The following is a 21,619-nucleotide window of genomic DNA, read 5'->3' on the forward strand; positions in this document are numbered from 1 at the left end:
ACATTAAACTGACACAACTCAACAGACTAAAAATAAAACATTGTAGATATTTGAATTGATATGGTACTGATTAACAAGTCCTTAATTATTTTGATTATCATTAGAAGAATTTAAAATATTTGGGTTCTCAACATAAAATAAAGTTTATCGAATCTATTTTAATTATTTTTACATAGTTCAATGTTTAAGGAATTGGATAATTATAAATCGTTTACACTGCCTGAACTTTTAAGCTGCACTATGCTGCATGCATATGAAGTATATGTTAGGCTAGCATGCAAGGACAAGGTATTGAGTACGTTTGTTCAATACTTTGTTCGTTGGATCTAATTTTAGAATTATAGACATTTGCAAAAATAGGCGTCGTTTTATTGTGACCTAGTGCATTGGCTTAATGTGTAGTGTAGGCTTAATATTTATCAATAACTTATAAAACAGCTCAGCTGTTAGTTGTCAATGCTTAATCTTAGGATTAGTTGTCAATTAATTTAAAACTTGATAATAAATTTTTAGTGTTTTTAATTATTTTATTTATTTTATGTCACCAACGCTAACTATTCATTAAATAAAAATATACAGTAGGATCTTCATTTTAAGTAATTAAAAAAATGAAATAAATTTTATGTTTGCATTTTGGATTTCGAAATATTTACAGTTACGGCGTTACCGTGTCACGATACAAAATAACTGTGATGTCTAGCATAAGCATTGCAACTGCGGCAACTTTGGTTCACGTATTACGGATTAATTGATATTATTTATTTTTGGAAAACAAGTGCAAATTGACAATATGTCTGACCAAACTGAGGAAAAATCAGTCATGAAAGAGAAGATGGTTTTAAAAAATAATCATATCTTAACCGTTCTTTTTATCACCCTTGCTATACCATTATCAATGTCAATGTGGATTATAAATCTACTTTATTCAAAATTAATACTAAATACTCAGGGACTTGATGGCAAGTTTTATTCAAGAAGTATTAGTAATATATTGGTAAATAATATTAATATTTTTTTAATTGGTACAATTCACTTTTATTTCAGAACCCATAGTCATATCACCAGCAAGATGGCTAGCTTCTTGCTTGATACCTATTCCTATAGCAGTATCAGGCTATAGAAAGAAAAGTTTGAATATGAGTGGAGCTCTTTTGGGATTAGTAGTAGCATTTGTATTGATTTTAGCCAATTATTGTTTTTTGGCAGACTTGCTGATGTTTTTCATATCATCATCAAAGGTAACACATTTCAGACCTCATATAAAACGAAAGTTTGAAGAAGATTTTAAAGAAGGTAGTAATGAGTTTGTTTAATTACATTATTAAGTGTTAAACATTAATAGAGTGGAGAGAATAGAATACATTTAACATAGTGTTTATTTTTCTCTCCCAGGGGGTCAAAGAAATTGGATACAAGTATTATGCAATGGTGGCATGGCTACCCAACTTGGACTTCTTTATTTGTTAGATGTTGGTGCATCTGAAAGACCAATTGATTTTGTAAATGACTACAGGGCTTCTTGGCTCAGTATTGGCGTACTTGGTAAATTTTAGCGTAAACAATACCAACATACCTATATAAAAATCATATGAAACAAATCAAATAAAAATAAACTATTATGTTTTAGGTGCATTTGCCTGTTGCAATGGTGATACTTGGGCTTCAGAATTGGGAACAGTTTTGAGTATATCTGATCCAGTTTTAATTACAACTTGGAAGAAAGTGCCTAAAGGCACTAATGGAGGAGTAACTCTCATTGGAACAATCATTAGTACTGTAGGAGGGCTTGTGATTGGGTTATCTCACTATTTAACTATGTTGTACTTCGCAGACAGAGATTTATTGATGTATGCACCTCCACAATGGCCAATTATTTTATATGGTGGCTTGGCAGGTTTTCTAGGTAGCTTAATAGATTCTATTCTGGGGGCAACTCTACAATATTCTGGTAAATAATATTTTATTATGGCACACACTACACTATCTAAAAGATTGTTTTTAAACTACTATATTGATGCCAAAAATATATGGTGTCAAAAAATTGACTGCTACAAAATTAATAGGCCTTTAATTAGGTGACCTAATTATTTATACCATAGGCCCATAAGAGACTTGAATTTGAATCTAACATTTACGAAAATTCTTGTTAATCAACTTAACAAAACTAAACATAATTATTAATCTTTGGTCTTGTCTTTGTGTAGCAAGTCCCAAGGTCTTAAATGTTGCTCACAATTTATCAATGTGTTTTAATAATATAACATTTATGATTACAGGTATAGATAATGATGGTAAAATTGTTTCACACTCAAGTTTAACAGTAAAACATATAAGTGGAAGAAACATACTGGACAATCACAGTGTAAATTTATTGTCAACAATAATAATAGGTCTATTGATGCCAACTATAGTTAAATACTTATAGTTTTTATCAGCTGTAAACTTTATATTTACTTAATTGAAATGTTGAATATTTTCTTATACAAAATGAAATGTACCTATGACTTTCAAAGTTATTGAAATTCTTTTATCTTTATCACAAAACTTGTTTAAAAGTTCCAAGTACTTATAATATAATAAATAATATATATCTATATAATTATAAAACATGTTTTTTTTTTTAAATAATTCATTCTTATCAGAGAACAAGAAGTAAAAATATTTAAAATTACTATTTAATTAGTTATATTAAATTTAACGTTTCTTTTTTATATTATTGCTCTTACAGTTGCATAAAGTGTAGTATTTTGTAATAAATCAAGGTTAATTAACAAGATAATAGATATCTAATGGTTAAAAGGGCAAATCGACGTTGGTTAATTCGTATTGATAATACGTACATTACGTATTAATAAACTTATAATATATTAACACAGATTAATACGTACCAAGCATGTATGACCTTTATTTATTTCAACTAAGACTAATTATTTTATTAATAATGTTAATTAAAATGACATGTCCAAATTTATAATAATGTAAATTATTAACGAGATTTTCGAAACTAAAGTGTATATTTTGTTAATATCTGTAATTTGACAGCATACGAAATTTGACATGACATTGACATTGATATTTGCAACTTATGTACTGTTGTGAATTATTTGACATTTGGAAATTTATGTTTTCTTTGTTTATGTACATAATACATATTCCGCTAAAATCCCATTTATGAGTCACCCGTATGATCTTTTACTGAATAGTAGAAGTAAGTTTAAATGTATAGAGTTAGTTAAGTAACTATTAGTGATATTATTGTTTTAAAATCGGGGAATGGTGATTTAATCATGCCATCACCAGTCGAAGAGAGTTCAATGATAAATGCTGATATAGAAAATGATGTCACGAGTAGTCACAGGAATCTAGTTGAAACAGAACCAGGTAAATATAACTATAATAAGGTGCTTATTGGTTCTTCTGTAATCACAGTCCATCTCCTTAGAACATAACATAAAAAGATATTATTATATGCATAATTATTATTCAAGACACTGAGAATGACATACTTTCATTAATGAATGTTAAAAACAAGTAATTATAGTTTACTTTTAATGTCCCTTATATTTCATGAGTTTACTGAGCAATAAAATAGACTTTTGAAACCAAAAAATATTATCATTTAAGAAATTTTATTCAGATGTATGCAGAATTTATAAGAAGAATGGAACCATAGCCTCAAGAGTATTCAATTCTCATGGTCATGGTTCAAAGCATTCTCATAACATTTTACATTATAAATTTAAGCTCTAATAATTATCAAAATCATAAGAAATAATATTAATATTTATATTTTTTATACAGTTGAAGAAACAACAGGATGGATAAAAAGTCGAACAGTGTTAGGTATAATGGGCTTTCTCGGCTTTGCCAATGTATATGCGATGCGGGTTAACCTGTCCGTTGCCATAGTAGCTATGATCAACTCAACTACTCCCTTACCATCCAATGACTCTTTGGATGTATGTCCATCATCTCCACCCAGTAATAGCTCTATTCCACCAGTAAGTATGTTAAATGTATGATTAAACTATTTGATTTAGCCTGATTCACCTGTCAATCTCTTTACTGTTTTACTTGAAGGTTGCTTTGAAGAGATTGCTTCCCTTAAGCATTACACTGCCTTTGCACATAACATTAATTTTATTATTGTAATTTTTTTTTTATAACAATAAGAGTATAAACTCTGTTACAATAATGCAAAAATGGTAACTATTTTTAATTAAAATTTGTACATGTTTAAGGGCATCATGTTAATAATTCCCATGAAAATGAACTATAATGTCTTTAAAAGTGTATTCTATTTGTGATTAATATTATAAATAACACTAATAGATCTACCCACACATTGCTGTGGCTTTGTAAATTTTGAATTATTTTTTATAAATACATGGAATGTCTATACCATTGTATAGATTTCATGTCAAAAAAACTCAGTTTTTGCCTGATGGATACTTACAAAAAAGACATCTATTTATACATATAGATGCATTACAAGCCTAAACTCGTAACTTTCAGAGACCTGGTGACTTTAACTGGACAGCAGAACAACAAAGCATTATATTAGGATCTTTCTTTTACGGATATGTTTTAACGCAGGTAAATACAGACTGATATTTTTTTGTGATACTTGTTTTTTGTTGTTCAGGAAATCGTTTTCAGTCAGATAAAAAAATAAGTTGTGATCGTAATAAAAGACAAAGAAACCTTGAGATCATCTTCCTATCACTCAGTGACATAGCTCAACGATAAACATTGTTAAATATATTTTTTATATTTACATCATAGATCCCTGGAGGAAGAATAGCTGAATTATTTGGTGGCAAACTTGTATATGGAGTTGGAGTATTGTTAACAGCAATTTTTACAATATTAAGTCCAATAGCGGCTTTTGTAGATTTTAAGTTTTTCATTGTTGTACGGGTGCTAGAGGGATTAGGAGAAGGAGTAACATATCCGGCTATGCATGCAATGTTGGCGAGATGGATCCCACCTACGGAGAGATCTAAATTTGCTGCATATGTGTACGCTGGTCAGTAAACAATTATTGTTATTCAATTTGTTATTCAATGAAATTATAAAATGTCATTACAATTATTATAATTTTGATAAGCACATTTGATGTTGATATTTATTGTTGAAGTACTCATATAGTTATGATATTATATTAATTATTAAATTATAGTTATGTGATATATTATTTTTACATATTTATTTGTATTATCTTCATTTTTATAAATGATTAACATTATTAAAACATAAGTTATTAACATAAGAGTTATTACAAGCACCTTTAGTAAAAAAGTTATCGGTTCATAATTTTATAACAAACAAAACAATTCAAATATGTTGTTTCTAAATAAATATTATCAAAATTTATCAAATAAGTCTTAATAAAACAGCATCACAATTTATTGGTATTTAACTGATAATAATATTTAGTTTATTGACATTAAAAACGTTTTGGTACTTTGTTTTCAGGATCCAACATAGGCACTGTTATTTCGTTACCTATATCTGGGTGGTTATGCACTCTTGACTATGCAGGTGGATGGCCGCTTTGCTTCTACTTATTTGGTGGCCTTGGAGTCTTGTGGTTTATTGCGTGGATGTTTTTGGTATATGATACTCCGCAGAAACATCCCAGGATATGCCCTAAGGAAGTTGAATTTATAACACAGTCCATAGGAGCACAGGTAAATCTTATTTACAAATATAAAATTGTTAGAATTTTTGTACTTAATAATTTTATTTATTTAAATATTAGAAGTATATAATTTACTGTGATGGTGAGATAATAATATCCTCATAATTGTATCTTGGCCAGCACTTGTCTTGTTAGATTACTGTAATCGGTAAATAGGACAACATTATTATTAAAATAAAGTTTTATTTGTATGATGATGTTTATAATTCATGATTATATATTAAATGGACCAAAATTATCATATATCATACCATAAATTATAAATAAATATATATATAACTATATATTATAGTTAATTTATTCGCTCCACCACAATGCACTGTTACGTAGGTAATATGATACAGTATTGTTTTGTATTATCATTAAAGTGGGACGATATGATTCACGTTATTAATTCATAAATACTTGATGTTATTCGACGAATGTTTTTTTTTGCATAGAAGTTTTAGGACGCATATGGTCATGTGTATTGATCATTTTATTGTTTCCTTTTTTGGCATAGTATCACTTGCCTATGCACTGGTGCGAGTATGCCACGTAGTAAACCAAAAAGTAGTCTAAAGAGTTTAATCTAGTTTTTTTTTATTTTTATTAATTTATTAATATTATTTAGATATAACTATTAATACCTAATTTCTTTTAAAGTATGATCTTAATAGACATATTTTAATTAAATAACTTTCTGTTACCATATTCTTTTCTAACATGGATTGATTGGCTAGCCAAGAATCACCTTAAGGTAAGTGTGGCCATGGATATTGGCGCCGTAATTGTCATATTTATGAAAATCTATTGTCTGAATTTATTTAAATTCACGATTGACTATTGACATTTAAGATAAGGAACGGACAAAAGTTATTAATTAATTATAAAAATACAATATAAATTAATACTTACTAGTAACTTATCAATCATAGAAGAAAGTCATTTTTATTTTACGTTTTTGTTTTGTATATATAACCTTTTTGCACTCGACCTTCTTTTTTCTTCTTTTTTTTTTTAAATAATGTTACTTGCAGGAAGAAGAACAGGGATTGTCAATACCGTGGTGTAAGTTCCTCACTTGCCTGCCGCTGTGGGCCATACTCATCGCGCAGTGCGGTCAGTCTTGGCTATTCTACACGCAACTCACAGAACTACCCACTTACATGAACAATATTCTACACTTTGATATCGTATCCGTAAGTTACATATAATATAATAATTTCATCTATACATATAATAAAATTGGAGTGTCTTTTTGTAATGTTAAAATAGCCCTTTTTATTCAATGCGTATGCATTTACACACGGTACATATACCAAAATAATATTTTTTAAAATTTTTGTGTGTCTGTCTATCTGACTGTTTGTTCCGGCTACTCTCTGGAACGACTGGACCGATTTTGACGGGACTTTATGATATATATCGGGATATATTCTTTAATCTTCAATAAACATCCAATTGTGTACGCTCGACGATCAAGAACAATTAGTAAAATTTATATTTAGTTTGGTACGACTTAAAAATCTTACATATATAAGATATATAAATTGTACAATCAACGATAGATAGACTATAAGTACTAAGTTAATTTGTTATATGACCGTCCATAATGTGCCAGCCATACATGATAAGAGTATTCCGATTTATATAATTTCAAATATAAAACTTTATAAAAGTAGCAACATCCATATGGAAGCAAGTTGTATACCCTATAAATAAGATCTAAATCTTGTATTGTAATTAAAAAAAAAGTATTTATCTTATTTAATGGATGAATATGATAGTTCAATTAGTGTAATTTTGTTTAATCTGTGCACCAGAATGCAAGGCTGTCTGCATTGCCGTATCTGACAGCGTGGGTGGCGGGCATCTTGATCAGTATATTCGCGGACTGGCTCCTCGTAAAGGGATGGATATCAAGGCTCAACAGTATGAAACTCTGGAACACCGTCGGTAATGTGATGTGTTATTATTAATAATTCTTCATATGATCTACTTGATTTTTGAGGACATTTTCTCGATGAAACAACCAGTAACACAGTCTATGTCAAAACAGAAATACTTAATGTTTTTGTGTTCAGTTTAAAGATACATAACATCTTAAATTTCAAAGTTTTTGGTGCATCGGTGACACAAGGGTTGTTTAATGTTTCATACTGTACCATTATCTGTGGACTGTGGTGATATGAATGGTCATATAGTACATATCAGGTGGACCAATAAAGAGTTGCGAACTCTTAACCTGCATTACATTAAATTGAAATTGTTGTCTTAATGTGTATATTTCTAATTTAAAGAAATGGGATTCGCTATGAATGTCCAGTCATTTCCGATTTCTCAGCAAATGTTTTTTCCTATAACACATGTATTTTTTAAAACTTTTAACATTTATGATTTTCTCATTTACTTTTTATTTTAATTAGCATAATCAATTGCTAACCAAAGTGTGCTAGATAATTTCACTCCTATACCTGTTTTGTGTACGTATACACTGTAAGTGTATTTTGTGATATGTGGGTTGGTTTTATCTTCTGAGGGCGGATCCTTCGCGCACGTAGCGAATACTTGATTGGTTGAACCGAATCGCGCACATGCTTTTCGGACACGTTCAAGCATACCGAGTATTTCTTACGTGCGCGGTAGATTCCGTTTGTGCGATATGACGTCATTCCCAGGACACATTACACTAAGTGAATTTCGGCAAGTGTATCCATCAATCGAGCGGCAAATATGACAATTGCTTGTGCTTAATTTGTGTATATATATATATATTTTTATTTATTATTAAGATACACCATCGACTTATCATAATAACTAAACAATGTTATAATGCACTTAATATACAATCCAGTATGATTTGCCTGGATTCGATACAGTGGCGTAGCTAGGTGAGGAAGGGCCCCGGTGCATAGAAAAAGAATTGGGCCCTCACCCCCTCTTTAACTAATAATTACCTTTTAAAATTATAGATACCAAATAAGAAATCTTGTGCGCAGGGTTATGATTTTCTAGCTTCAGAAGCTTATGGTTTAGTTTAGAGGACCCCTGAACCCCGGGGCCCTGGTGCACTGCACCTGGCCCTACGATAGCTACGCCACTGATTCGATATTGTGCAGGGAAAGGGGTAAACTAGCAATTCGTTCTGTCGGGGCCTGTGGGACCGCACGTCGGTACTTAAGGGTTAACCCGTCGTGGGAAGGTGATCGTAATGTAAGGTGTGGTGCAGCGTCGTTCGTGCCGGCGCTGGGGCTGCTGGGAATCGCGGGCGCGGGCTGCGACCGCGTGGCCGTCATGGTGCTGCTCAGCGTCACGTCGGCCTTCGGCGGCGCCACATACGCCGGTGACTCTTACATTATATACACACACATATATAGTACGACACAACTTAGATGTCGCATCGGCAAAATTCGTAAAACCGATCACATCCGAATTGAGTACGCTATCCCAAATTATCAATATTTATTTCTCATGCGAATATGGTCTTTGTACAAATGTAATAACTTGTAATATCATATGACCTAATATATTCGTCAATTTGACGCGTCGATTTCCATGAACTTGCTTTTTCTGACGCGTGATTCTATAGCGACGAATAGCGTCGAATGGCGCGATAGGGAGCTATTTCTATTGGTTGTGTAAATCGACAATAATCGGTTTTATTTTCATTCCATTGCATTTTCCGATGCTACATCTAATTTGTGTCGTACTATACAGCGCTATTGGTAACTCGACGTATATCCGTTAGGAGGTGATAAAGCTGTCTATTTGCTATAATTCTAACCCCCATATGCATAAGGAGTCGAGATGGCCCAGTGGTTAGAACGCGTGCATCTTAACCGATGATTGCGGGTTCAAACCCAGGCAAGCGCCGGTGATTCATGTGCTTAATTTGTGTTTGTAATTCATCTCGTGCTCAGCGGTGAAGGAAAACATCGTGAGGCAACCTGCATGTGACAAATTTCATAGAAATTCTGCCACATGTGTATTCCACCAACCCGCATTGGAACAGCGTGGTGGAATATATTCCAAACCTTCTCCTCAAAGGGAAAGGAGGTCTTTAGCCCAGCAGTGGGAATTTACAGGCTGTTGTTGTTGTTTAGTTGTATGCATAATCCAAAAGTGAACCATTTAATAGTAAGGATAGAATCCTGCATTATGCACTTTTGTTTGCTGTGCTCTGTTATAGAGAGCTTCTCGGAATCGCTTATTAATACTTTATTTGGGCTATTTTACAAAATGTCATATTTATAACTTAGCTATTGTACTGTTTCTGATTCTAAATTTTATTTTAAATTTGTATTAAGTATGTCAGTTTAATAAGAAAGTAAGTTCTCTTTCATTGGTATTTATTTTTAGTTAATTTTCTGAGAATTTTAAAGAGCGACTTTAGTACGAATTTGTTCATGTTCGAATACGAATGTCCACCAGCGTCCTTTCTGGTGATTTTATTTCGATTGATTTGGAATAATAGTCACCCCTATCACCTAACGGATACACGTCGCGTTACCAATAACCCTGTATAACCAAAATGAACAAACGCTCTCATCGCTATAACGGTTTGTGACGTCACAATGCAAATATGTTGGTAATGTATCGGATAAGAATGCAAATTAGCTGACTACCACTACACTAAAGTCTCCTCGAGATTTGTGATAAGTCCTGATTACATGCCTTTAATTATTATGCTCTCATGAGAAAGCATGTTTAGTTTTATTTTTATAGTTTTACTCTATATGGTAAACGCTTAAATAAGGATTATATCATGTTATTAATAAACGCTAGTAAATTTGTCTATCTAAATCTATGTATGATTAGGTTTAGCGTTCAATAAAATTCTTTGTCTTGTACGACGTTTATAGCACAAGGGATCTTATATCGCATATCCGACAGTGGTGAATGGCTTAACATTCAGTATCATTGTCTATAGGAAGAGTTACTTCTTGTTCTTACTAAATGGAATAAATAAACAGATGTACAACCGATTAAATTCCACAGATATTTTTAACTTTGCCGTTTCATATACTTAAATCATTTGTAAAAAATACATCGGTAAAGAAAGTAATGGTTTCAATACAAGATTATATAGACGATAAAAAAGCAATGTATTTTTTATAAACGATTTGAATTTACGAAACGGCAAAGTTAAAAATGTCTGCAAAATTTTATTATAGAAACGGATACCTTGCCCCAAGAAAGATTTATCTATTTACTGCTTATTTATTATATTATTTTTTTATTAAGCTTAACTTAATACAGTTGTTAAATGTAGCTTCAAAAGTGTTTGTAAAGGCTTACTTGAATGAAGTTGATTTTGATTTTGAATGTATTATTGTCCAGGTAACCAAATGAACCACATCGATCTGTCGCCGCAGTTTGCGGGCACGATGTACGGCATCACTAACGCAGCCAGCAACATCTGCGGCTTCATGGCGCCCTACGTCATCGGACTCATCATAAGCGATACGCAGGTTACCATTTTTATTTTTATTTTGTATTAACGATGTTGCCCGATACAAAAAAACAAATATGATAATTCCTAAGAAAACATATATCAGTATTGATCCTGTAGCCATTTTTGTCTTCCATAGACAAATATTTTGAGGAGGAAGTAATAGTTCATTGAAATATATTCTTATTATAATTCAATAAAATGCAAAACTGACAGATTTAAATATATGATGATTTCTTACGTTTATTAATCCTTACATCTACTCGGGTTCTTATCTCAAATTTATACAAAATAAAATATTTAAATGGCTCTCTTAGTCCTTAGTGGTTCTTTTCAACCGACTTCCAAAAGGAGGAGGTTATCAATTCGTCTGTATCAATTCGTCTGTATATGCGCGACAAATAGGTGAATAACTGAAAATCACGTTAACCAATTTTGATAATTCTTTTTTTATTATAAAATATATACTTCAAGGGTAATTTGGTGAAAGTTTGGTAAGGTTCTGAGCACAGGATCCATGACAAAGTAGCGGAACGGAAGGGAACGGAACAATTCTGAGGAGCACGTTAGCGATACTCAGTCGAATCTTTTATTTATAGGTTATTTGGATATTTGAGTCACCTTCCGTAATGTGGTTATGTTTATGTAATTATCATAGTCGAATATTATAATCAACTAGCTACCCACCCCGGCTTCGCACGGGTGCAATACTGATACTAAATATACTACAGAATTTGTTTATTTACGACATCACATCGCAAACTTCTAAAATTATCTGTGTTTCTTTACTATATTGTTCATGTATTATATACACAAACCTTCCCCTTGAATCACATTATCTTTTAAAAAAAAACCGCATCATAATCCGTTGCGTAGATTTAAAGATATAGGGACAGAGAAAGCGACTTTGTTTTATACTATGTAGTGATGGAACTCCTATACGGCTCGCAGTTAGGGTGCGATATGGGGCAGAATTTCTTACTATCTTTAATCAAATGTTGTGTATGTGATGTGATGTCATATGATGTACGAAATGTAGTTGGTCTTTTTCAAAGTTTTTTTGCTGAGTTCGATTACAGCTCTTTCGAGGGATCCTTGTAGTTTACGCCGCGTGACGTATCAAATCCGCATTTTCGAAAGTCTATTTTTGCTTTATTCGCAAGTTTCCTTTGAAATTGTCCTCGAAGTAGTTTCTGACTCATATAAACGAGCGCTTAATCTATCCATATTAAAAAAAAATAGTTAGTCAACATCAGCTTCACTTAAAATCAAAAAATAAATAAAAATTTTAACAAAAAGAAAAACCGACTTCAAACAAAACACTATTTTAAAACAAATGAATATGCACGAAAAAGTAATAAAAATAATTGCGTATTCAACATATTTTTTAGAGTCTTCTTAAGTTAAATGAAATGAAAAATATTAGACTACTTAAAAGTCGATTAACGATTATATCATGTAGTTATAATTATTGTTATATTTGGAGTCGGTGTCAGCCAATAAAACCCTACAGTATATCTATCAAAAAACAATACGAGAATACTTTAACAAATATGTTTTTTACAAATTATCTTTTACACAATAATATACTGGATCAATCAAGGGGCTCGTATCGCTTCTTTCTTTTGATTGTTGGGGCAAGGGCACCGTGGCTGACACCGGCTCCAAATATATCAATAATTATAACTACATGATATAATCGTTAATCGACTTTTAAGTAGTCTAATATTTTTCATTTCATTTAACTTAGGAAGACTCTAAAAAATATGTTGAATACGCAATTATTTTTATTACTTTTTCGTGCATATTCATTTGTTTTAAAATAGTGTTTTGTTTGAAGTCGGTTTTTCTTTTTGTTAAAATTTTTATAGTATTTAGACTAAACGTAAACTTAAATATATAAAATACATAATGTTGTGTGTGGTATACGGGCCTATTTAATTGTTGCTACTACGTTATATTTTTCAATATAAAGTAAAAAAGTAGTAACAGCCTCTAAATTAGCCACTGCTGGGCTAAGACCTCCTCTTCCATTAAAAAAAGGGTTTGGAACATATTCCACGAAGCTGTTCCAATGCAGGTTGGTGGAATGCACATGTGGCAGAATTTCGATGAACTTAGACACATGCAGGTTTCCTCACGATGTTTTCCTTCACCGCCGAGCACGAGATGAATTATAAACACAAATTAAGCACATATATATATATATATATATATAGTGGTGCTTGGACCCGAAATCATCGGTTAAGATGCACGCTTTTTAACCACTGGGCCATCTGAGCTCTACATTTTTCAATATTAAGTTATACATTTTTAATGTTACGATAAATTAATTATTTTGATTTTATTCTAGCAAACACTTGGACAATGGCGGGAAGTATTCTACTTAGCGGCTGCGATAGATCTCGGAGCCAATCTTTTCTACCTTTTCTTCGCCAGCACGGAGGAACAGGTATATTACTTTATTCTATTACGATTTTCTAACTATTATTAATAACTAAGACAATAATAAATCTTTTGCACGTGTTGTTGATCTCTTCCTGGGGTGTGTGAGTCTCCAGTTGGTTTGAATGGGCGTGGCAGGTGTATTATATAAGTTGATATACCATGTCGATATATGGGCTTTGTAAAACTGAGCACTTGGCGTCTTAATCATGAAATTCATCTGTCTAAGCATATTCAAGTATAGTAAGACACAAATTAGATGTAGCATCGGAAAATGCAATGGAGTAAAAATAAAACCGATTTCTGCCGATTTACACAACCAATAGAAATAGCTCCCTATCGCGCCATTCGACGCTATTCGTCGCTATAGATTTACGCGTCAGTGAAAGCAAGTGCATGTAAATCGACGCGTCAAATTGACGAATATATTAGGTCATATGATATTACAAGTTATAACGTTTGTCCAAATATCATATTCGCGTGAGAAATAAATGTTGATAATATGGGATAGCGTACTTAATTCGGATGTGATCGGTTTTACGAATTTTGCCGATGCGACATCTAAGTTGTGTCGTACTATATAATAAATCGGTGCAGCAGCAGATAATTTTTTATAAAATCCGGGTAAGCATATGACTCCAATCCACCTAATGGTGAGAAGTGGAGTCCAAACGCAAAGTCGACCAGTAAAGTCAGCAAGATTTGCCTGCACTAGTCGCATTCACCATGCTGACCATGCCGCATGAGGCACTCAACAACAACAACAACAACAACAGCCTGTAAACTACTGGGCTAAAGGCCTCCTCTCCCTTTGAGGAGGTTTGGAACATGTTCCACCACGATGTTCCAATGCAAGTTGGTGGAATACACGTGTGGCAGAATTTCGATGAAATTAGACACATGCAGGTTTCCTCACGATTTTTTCCTTCACCGCTGAGCACGAGATGAATTATAAAGACAAATTAAGCACATGAATCAGCGGTGCTTGCCAGTGGGCCATCTCGACTCAGCTTATAGTATAGCTTATAAGTATATATACTGGCAACGAGTTCCTTTTTAAGCGGTGCAAACTAGTTATTAGTTTATTACAAGTTAGTTTCGATTTTCGAACGAACTGACACAACGAATCGTTTCAGGACTGGTCGCGGGCGGACGACGACGACTTGACGGTGTCGGCGCCCGTGGAGAGCCTCATGTTCCCCGAGTCGTAGTACGGCGACACCGCGCTGTGACGTCACAGGCGACACCGCGCTGTGACGTCACCGCCGACACCGCGCTGTAACGTCACCGGCGACGCCGCGCTGTGACGTCACCGCCGACGCAGCGACACGAACGCGCACGTCGGTGACCTTGAAAGGCTTACTGACTATTGGCAGATACTAGGTTATCCAAATGCCCGGTCGGCGATGTTCATGATTAAAAATTGGCTATAACTATAACGACTTATCGATTTAAAATGGTTTTTTAATATTTTTTGTTATTTAAAATTTTCTCTTAAACTAACAGTCATTTGGGACGTTGTGTTTTTGGTATCTTTTAATATTTAGGCATATCCTATTCATTAAAAAAATTAAAAACGTACCAAATATACTTTTTGAGTATTTTAATGTGAAAAAGATGTTTTTTTTTACTGTTCTAATTGAATATAGATAATTGACTTTATTGAAATATAGGATAATAATATGTTTTTAATGTATGCCTTTAAATGATTTAATCCTTAATATAAATATATATATTTTAAAACAGGGCAAAATTATAGAACTACAAAACACTATGGACACTCAACATGTTATTGTCTATGATTATATAAGATTTGTTTATTTGAATGATATCGTCGCCAAGGACCTTCCGGATATATGTATATGTATTGAGAATATTGACATTGAACAGCCATTCGGTCATAGAAAATTTGTAATAAATTTATATTTTATATGACATTAAGGTGCTTTTAGATCATTGTTTCAGCCAAACTGTCAACGGCCAAAGATTTGGATTTTATAATACAATACAATGTTTTTAAAGTATTAATTATTATTAATTTAATAAAATAAAATAGAACATTATAAGTATGTCTCGCGTCAAACAAGCTACCCGCAATCGCTCAACATTTTTAAATATCGATAATGCAACATAGTTCTTTTAGTACACGCTATGACTATTATATAAGAACTCATTTCGTATAAATTTTGAAAATCGAATTACGATTATTCTTTTTTCATTCAAATGTTATAATTATTTATAGTCTGTCGCACTTCATTCTGACATTTAACGATTTTGTTCTACGTTGACTTTCGAGTTTGTTCTTAGAGAGTGTGCTTGCTGGAATAATATCACTTAAAAATTATGTATTGGTAACATTGGTGTCTTAAACGTGAAATTTTCCTTCAATAAATAAACTGTTATTAGTTGATTGTTGATTTTATCGTAAAAATTAAATGAGGTTTTGTTTTGTTATGTTCATATTATAAACACTTATGCTTACTAAATAAGTTAATGTACCGAGTTTCGGACTTATTCGTAATTAATCTTATTTAGCATGAAATTCCTAAGTAATATTATAGTTTAATTTTAAAAAAAAAAAATCATTTTTGATTAGCAGGTTTCAACTATCAGTTTCTTATAAACCAGTGTGATTTATATTTCTCTACTATTTTTATGCTTTTTTTTTATAATTACTTTATTAGATAAAATAATTTTTTTTTTTTTTTTTCATTTATTTCATTATTTATAAATAAAGTCTGTGATCACAGTTTTACAGCTGTTAGCATAACTAAAGATAACATTATTTAATTGTAGCGCAATTTTTAAAATAATAATTTTATTACGAGAGCTGAATGACAGCGTTACTTTGTATTGCTCAAATCGTATTCATTTATATTTCATTTATCAAAATTTTGCATTGTATACCTAATAACTGAATCTTTATATAACATTTATCGATTGAATTGTTTTTATTTAAGAAACAAAATAACAATGAGATGTCTAGTAGGCAAGATTATAAATTTGAGTGTCTTTGAATTTGATACATCGTAAAATGAAACATATCTTTATTATGAAATGAGTCAAACTCATATAAGGCTGTAAATGCTGCTTAGCGGATGTGGATATAGGCTGATGCTAAGTACCCTATGTCCTTTACTGCGCCTCTAAGTACGTGTTTGCAATATTTTATAATGATCAGTTGAGTAATTAAGGCAAATTCACTTTTTCAATATTAAAATATTATTATTAATTATAATGATAGAAAGTGATTTTTTAATTAAACATCCGCTAAACAACGTTTATAAAGGTCGTAATTATTAAAAATATTCAATTACAATTATTTTTCTAGCAGTATATCTTTAGTTAATTCTGTTGAGAGAAATTGAGGAATCATTTTTATCACTTTGGTCCAAAGGACAATAAAATATGAATGCTATCATTCCATTGAATAAAATATTTATTATGTTATAGTGAAATCAATAAAGACAGTATACATATGTGTTGACATTTCATACACATATGATATCGTTTGTTATAGTTGAATTGTTTTTGTTTCACAGCATCTGCATTTTTGATTGTACGAATGTAATTTCAAACACAAAAATCATATTTGTGTTCACGGATTAATTATCATATGATTAAATACTGTTGTTTCATATATGACCTTTTTTTTCGAATCTCTTTGTTTTTGTGTACCGTATGCATAACAGTTTCATTTTGTATTAAGCTGCTGTGATTACATTTATTAAAAAAATAATGTAAATAATATCGTAAAATTTTGTATCTGTATAGCAAAAATAAGTTTATTCATAAGTAATGTATTTTTGTAGAATCCATTGAAATATAAATATTACAGAATTATTGTAATTTTATTTTCACCTGCGCTGATTATAAATTCAGTTACGACGCGAGTTGAGGTTTATAATGGCATGTTAGTTTTTTGTGCGTCCTAACATCTCGCCTCGCTTTGAGAAAATTATAGATCGCGTGTTTCAAATAAGGGTTTGAACGAATTTCGAGCGCAATCTTTACACTATCGCCGTCGCGTCGTCCGTGAGAGGTAATTACAGAGTGTGAACGACCGCGATAATACCAATATTTGTTTTCAACCCCGGGTAAACGTTTTTTCTCGCATGAAACATTCATAAAGTAACGAGGTATACCCTAAAATTATGACAGGCTGTTATGTTTGAGTGATTCCGGCGAAATCTGCAGGTGCCGCATACCAACTTAGATGGCAGCGATAAATAGAAGTTAAAGTTCCATGAAATTATTTCTTTATTCACACACAATGTCAATAATTTCTTAAAAAATACAATACGTAATTAGTTTGTCTTGAAGTTTTACGATGCAGTACCTAAGCGTACAAAAATATTATTTTTATTGCGGTCACAATAATAATAACTCACAAGACTAAAAACTTATATAGCTCTTAGGCATAATATTGCAATTGAAATATCAAAGATCGCTACAGTCAAAGATCTGATTAAAAAAAAAAACATTTAAAGTCAAAAGTATAAATATGAATTGTTATACCTATAGTTAGACAATTATTGCAAATTAATACAAATTATCTATAGAATTGTTCATACAGGTAATTATCCTAAAAAAATTCGTGAGTTACCTTTGTAACCATTCATTCATAGACTAAAAAATAGTGTCTTGGTAGGAATTTGTAATTACTCAGTTGGAAGACACTTTGTTCAGATTTCTTTCTTTTCGAGGTGTTGATACTCGTCGAAATAAATGCATTCTACACATAACATATTAGCCAACTAGGATATCTTAGTGAGTGATATACATTTTGAAGACGAATAGTTATCTGAATAAATAATAATTTTCGGTTACCTAATAAATACATGTATCGCAGTAACAGTAAATACCGGTAGAGCATAACTTAGCTCGCAATTCTCGTGAGATTGTAATTCAACTTACCTGCATTAAAATATATAAATATTTCTATAATTTATATTGATTCGGCTAGAGTTTGTAATCCACCTTGAAGATAGTTTACAATAGCAGAGATTATAACTTATAAATACTAAGAATGTTACGACGACATATATGAATAGAAATGTTTCTATATTTTGATTAAATTAGTTGAGTTTAGTTTGTTTATGGAAATTCGTCTGGGTAAGTACCACCCACTCATCAAATATTCTGCTGCCAACAACCATACTTAAAATGGTTGTGCCAAGTCATGTCTCGGTGTTGATATGAGGAAGGGTAAAAATTTCTTACAGTGCCAATTCTTATGGTTTAGACCATTTCACATCAGGTCGCCCATTAGCCTATCTACTTGTTCAGATTAAAAAATGTTGCCATTCGTAGTGCACTGATTTACTCTAATTTCAGTCAAATAGTTAAGATTATCTACAAGCACAATAGTGATTTCTTCTGTTTATCCAATTTATGTTCATACAGAACGTACAATAATTAAGTCAATTCAAATACACTGTTAAAAGTAGTTATTACATAAAAAAATAGTTCTTGTAAATCGAAATTGCGAACCAAAACGCACAGATTAGTCACAGCACCAGACGGCTGTTAATTATAATGACGGTGTAATTGACGTAGTCACTCCGCAGGATAGAGTGTAGGCAGTACAAAATAAACGTTTATTGCATAACATTTTCTCAACATAAAATTTTTATTTTATGCGAAACGTTTTAAACTTTAATTTCAATACTTTCAAACCTTTATGTGACGTCGTAAAAATACTTACTAATAAGTTAAACTTAACAAAGGTTGTTATTGACGAACCCTTGCATTTCACCGTTAACAATGTATATGGCGGGTATCAGCGCGTGTTGGCAAATATTTTGAGGCGAATTGTCCTTTTGTTGATTTGCTTTCAACCCGTAAATTTTACTGCAAAAATTAAAGTTGAAATTTTAGCTGTGAAAAAGTTTATGAGCCGCCAAAGGCTCCTAACAAAGCTTAACGATCCGTCTGTTTACGACTGTATTTAACAGCATCTTACAATCTACACGTCCGTTGCGTCCTTTAACAATTGTTCTATTATATTGTTGCACAAAAAAATAACGGTTATAGTTCGGTCAAGAAACAGTGATAGCTTCGTTTGTATACAAATTGTTTATTATTGATCTGTCGGTAAATACTTTGTTGTATTTTATAAGCATACACAAAATAATAATGCTGGTAACGCTCATCTGAAACATGTTATTTTACTTGTGAATTCAAATTATTCCCTGCTCAAAATCTAAAAGTTATTGACATGTTATCATTTGACATGTAATTGCGCCGTAATATATTTTTTTACGTTCTTGTTATGTTGAACTAGAAAAGGGTCAAAAACACATTGTTTTTAAAGAAATAAAGAAATGATACATCTAGGAACTAAAGTAAATATACTTAATTATCTCATACACGAGCTAATCATTGAGCTTGAGCATGAATGTGGATGGATTTAGAGGTAAAGGACGACCAAGAAAACGATGGATGGACTGTGTGAAAGACGATATGTATAAGATAGAAAGAATGTTACTTGTGAGATGACGTCTGACAGAGAAGTATGGAAGGAGAAGACATGCTGCGCCGACCCCAAATAAAATTGGGAAAAGGGAAGGAGGATGATATCTCATACACGACTGCGTCACTTTTATCCCACATAAATTCTGATTAAATTGTAAGTGTAAGTTATCTTAATGAAACAATGAACCTTTATTATTTTGCTATGTCCACCTATTGAATGCCATATTTTTAAGGCCAGTGACTTTTAATTAATTACTGATGAAAAACCTTTGGCAATATTACATTTACCAGCAATAGATAGAAGACTAGAGTCAGTAGGCTGTAGTAAGGGAAGTTTATTACACTGGGCACCAGCATTTATTTATGCATGTATTATCAAACTACACAAAAATGTATGTCTGTGAGTTTTAAATCTAGGATTCCTACCTTCTCCACAGCTATAGACCTTATGACCTGCAGCAGTGTAAATTGTCCGTTTGACCAAAATTTACAATTGTAAGTAAGGATGTTCGAAAGATAAAAATCTTATTAACGTAAAAAATAACTTATAAACGCAATTCACATTAATTGTGTATTATCATTCGATATTTCTGTATACATTCAGTTTTAAGTTTTCGTATTCTTTAATTTATTGTTAGAATTTGATTTATTAGAAATGCTTTCCGTAGTAATGTTTTTTTATTTAGAATTGGTGTTAGTACACTTCTGATATTTCCCGTTTTTACAAATGTATATAAAATATAACAATAAAATATAACGGACCATTTTTTCCATTTTAAAAAATGATTCTGTTTTACCGCTAGGTTTGGCTTAAACAATAACATTGCTCTATTTTAAATGTTTTGGTAATCAATGTAGAGCAAGTTGTAAAGCGTCCTTTGACTGCTCAACACAAGATTTTTTTTGGGTAGTTTTTTTTATTTTTGCCTTCGTTTTATTTGGAACACATCTTATGAATTATTATTGAATACAACGGAATGTCTAAATAAATCAGTATTTTATTATAGTTATTTTTAATATAGTGTAAAATAAAAAGTACACGAGTTACATACTTTATAAAAAAAAAAAATAAAGGAACAGATAGGAAACCATACAAATTATTCCAATTTTTTTTAAATGCATCAAACTCCAATTAAAACGTGTGCATTAACGAAATAAAAAAATTCAAGAAAAAAAACATTTTTTATAAATATAACGTCTCTATATTACGAATGTATCTGTTTCACGACACTCCCGTTTCAATATAATTTATGCGGTACAATTGTCGTTGCGGTGTTTTAAAAGTATTTTTTTGACTTGTCTCGGCGTCAGGTCTGAAGCTAATGACTGTCTTCGTTACATTGTGTTCGACGACAAGCCGTTCGCTTCGGTTCGTAGCACTACCTACCTCTCACATTGACTGTTTATTTATCTTAAATATATTCAGCTACAGTGGTTGTGTGGTATTTCAAAGAATTTTAAAATAAACCCTTTTGTCTGTCAGACTTTTATTGCCACCGAGACCAAAACTATTTGACGTATTCAATGACAGGGGTAACTCTATTGCGATTCAGTAAAAA

General features: G+C 31.7%; 2 protein-coding genes across 2 annotated transcripts; both read left to right on the forward strand.

The window, feature by feature from the left end:
* Positions 1 to 495: 495 nt before the first annotated feature.
* LOC124534046 (transmembrane protein 19) lies at positions 496 to 2,584 on the forward strand. The gene is made up of 5 exons (XM_047109684.1): positions 496 to 959; positions 1,045 to 1,293; positions 1,393 to 1,542; positions 1,628 to 1,948; positions 2,277 to 2,584. The coding sequence occupies exons 1-5, from the start codon at positions 791 to 793 to the stop codon at positions 2,423 to 2,425; spliced, it is 1,038 nt and encodes a 345-aa protein (XP_046965640.1). The 5' UTR covers positions 496 to 790; the 3' UTR covers positions 2,426 to 2,584.
* Positions 2,585 to 3,087: 503 nt separating this feature from the next.
* On the forward strand, positions 3,088 to 15,648 carry LOC124534311 (sialin). Its single transcript, XM_047110080.1, has 11 exons — positions 3,088 to 3,381; positions 3,802 to 4,001; positions 4,516 to 4,596; positions 4,786 to 5,029; positions 5,479 to 5,693; positions 6,724 to 6,885; positions 7,510 to 7,642; positions 8,916 to 9,029; positions 11,027 to 11,157; positions 13,492 to 13,590; positions 14,720 to 15,648. Exons 1-11 carry the CDS (start codon positions 3,288 to 3,290, stop codon positions 14,792 to 14,794), a joined length of 1,548 nt encoding a protein of 515 aa, XP_046966036.1. The 5' UTR covers positions 3,088 to 3,287; the 3' UTR covers positions 14,795 to 15,648.
* Positions 15,649 to 21,619: the final 5,971 nt, after the last annotated feature.

The sequence above is a fragment of the Vanessa cardui genome, chromosome 12, assembly GCF_905220365.1.
Source record: "Vanessa cardui chromosome 12, ilVanCard2.1, whole genome shotgun sequence".
Taxonomy (NCBI): Eukaryota; Metazoa; Arthropoda; class Insecta; order Lepidoptera; family Nymphalidae; genus Vanessa; species Vanessa cardui.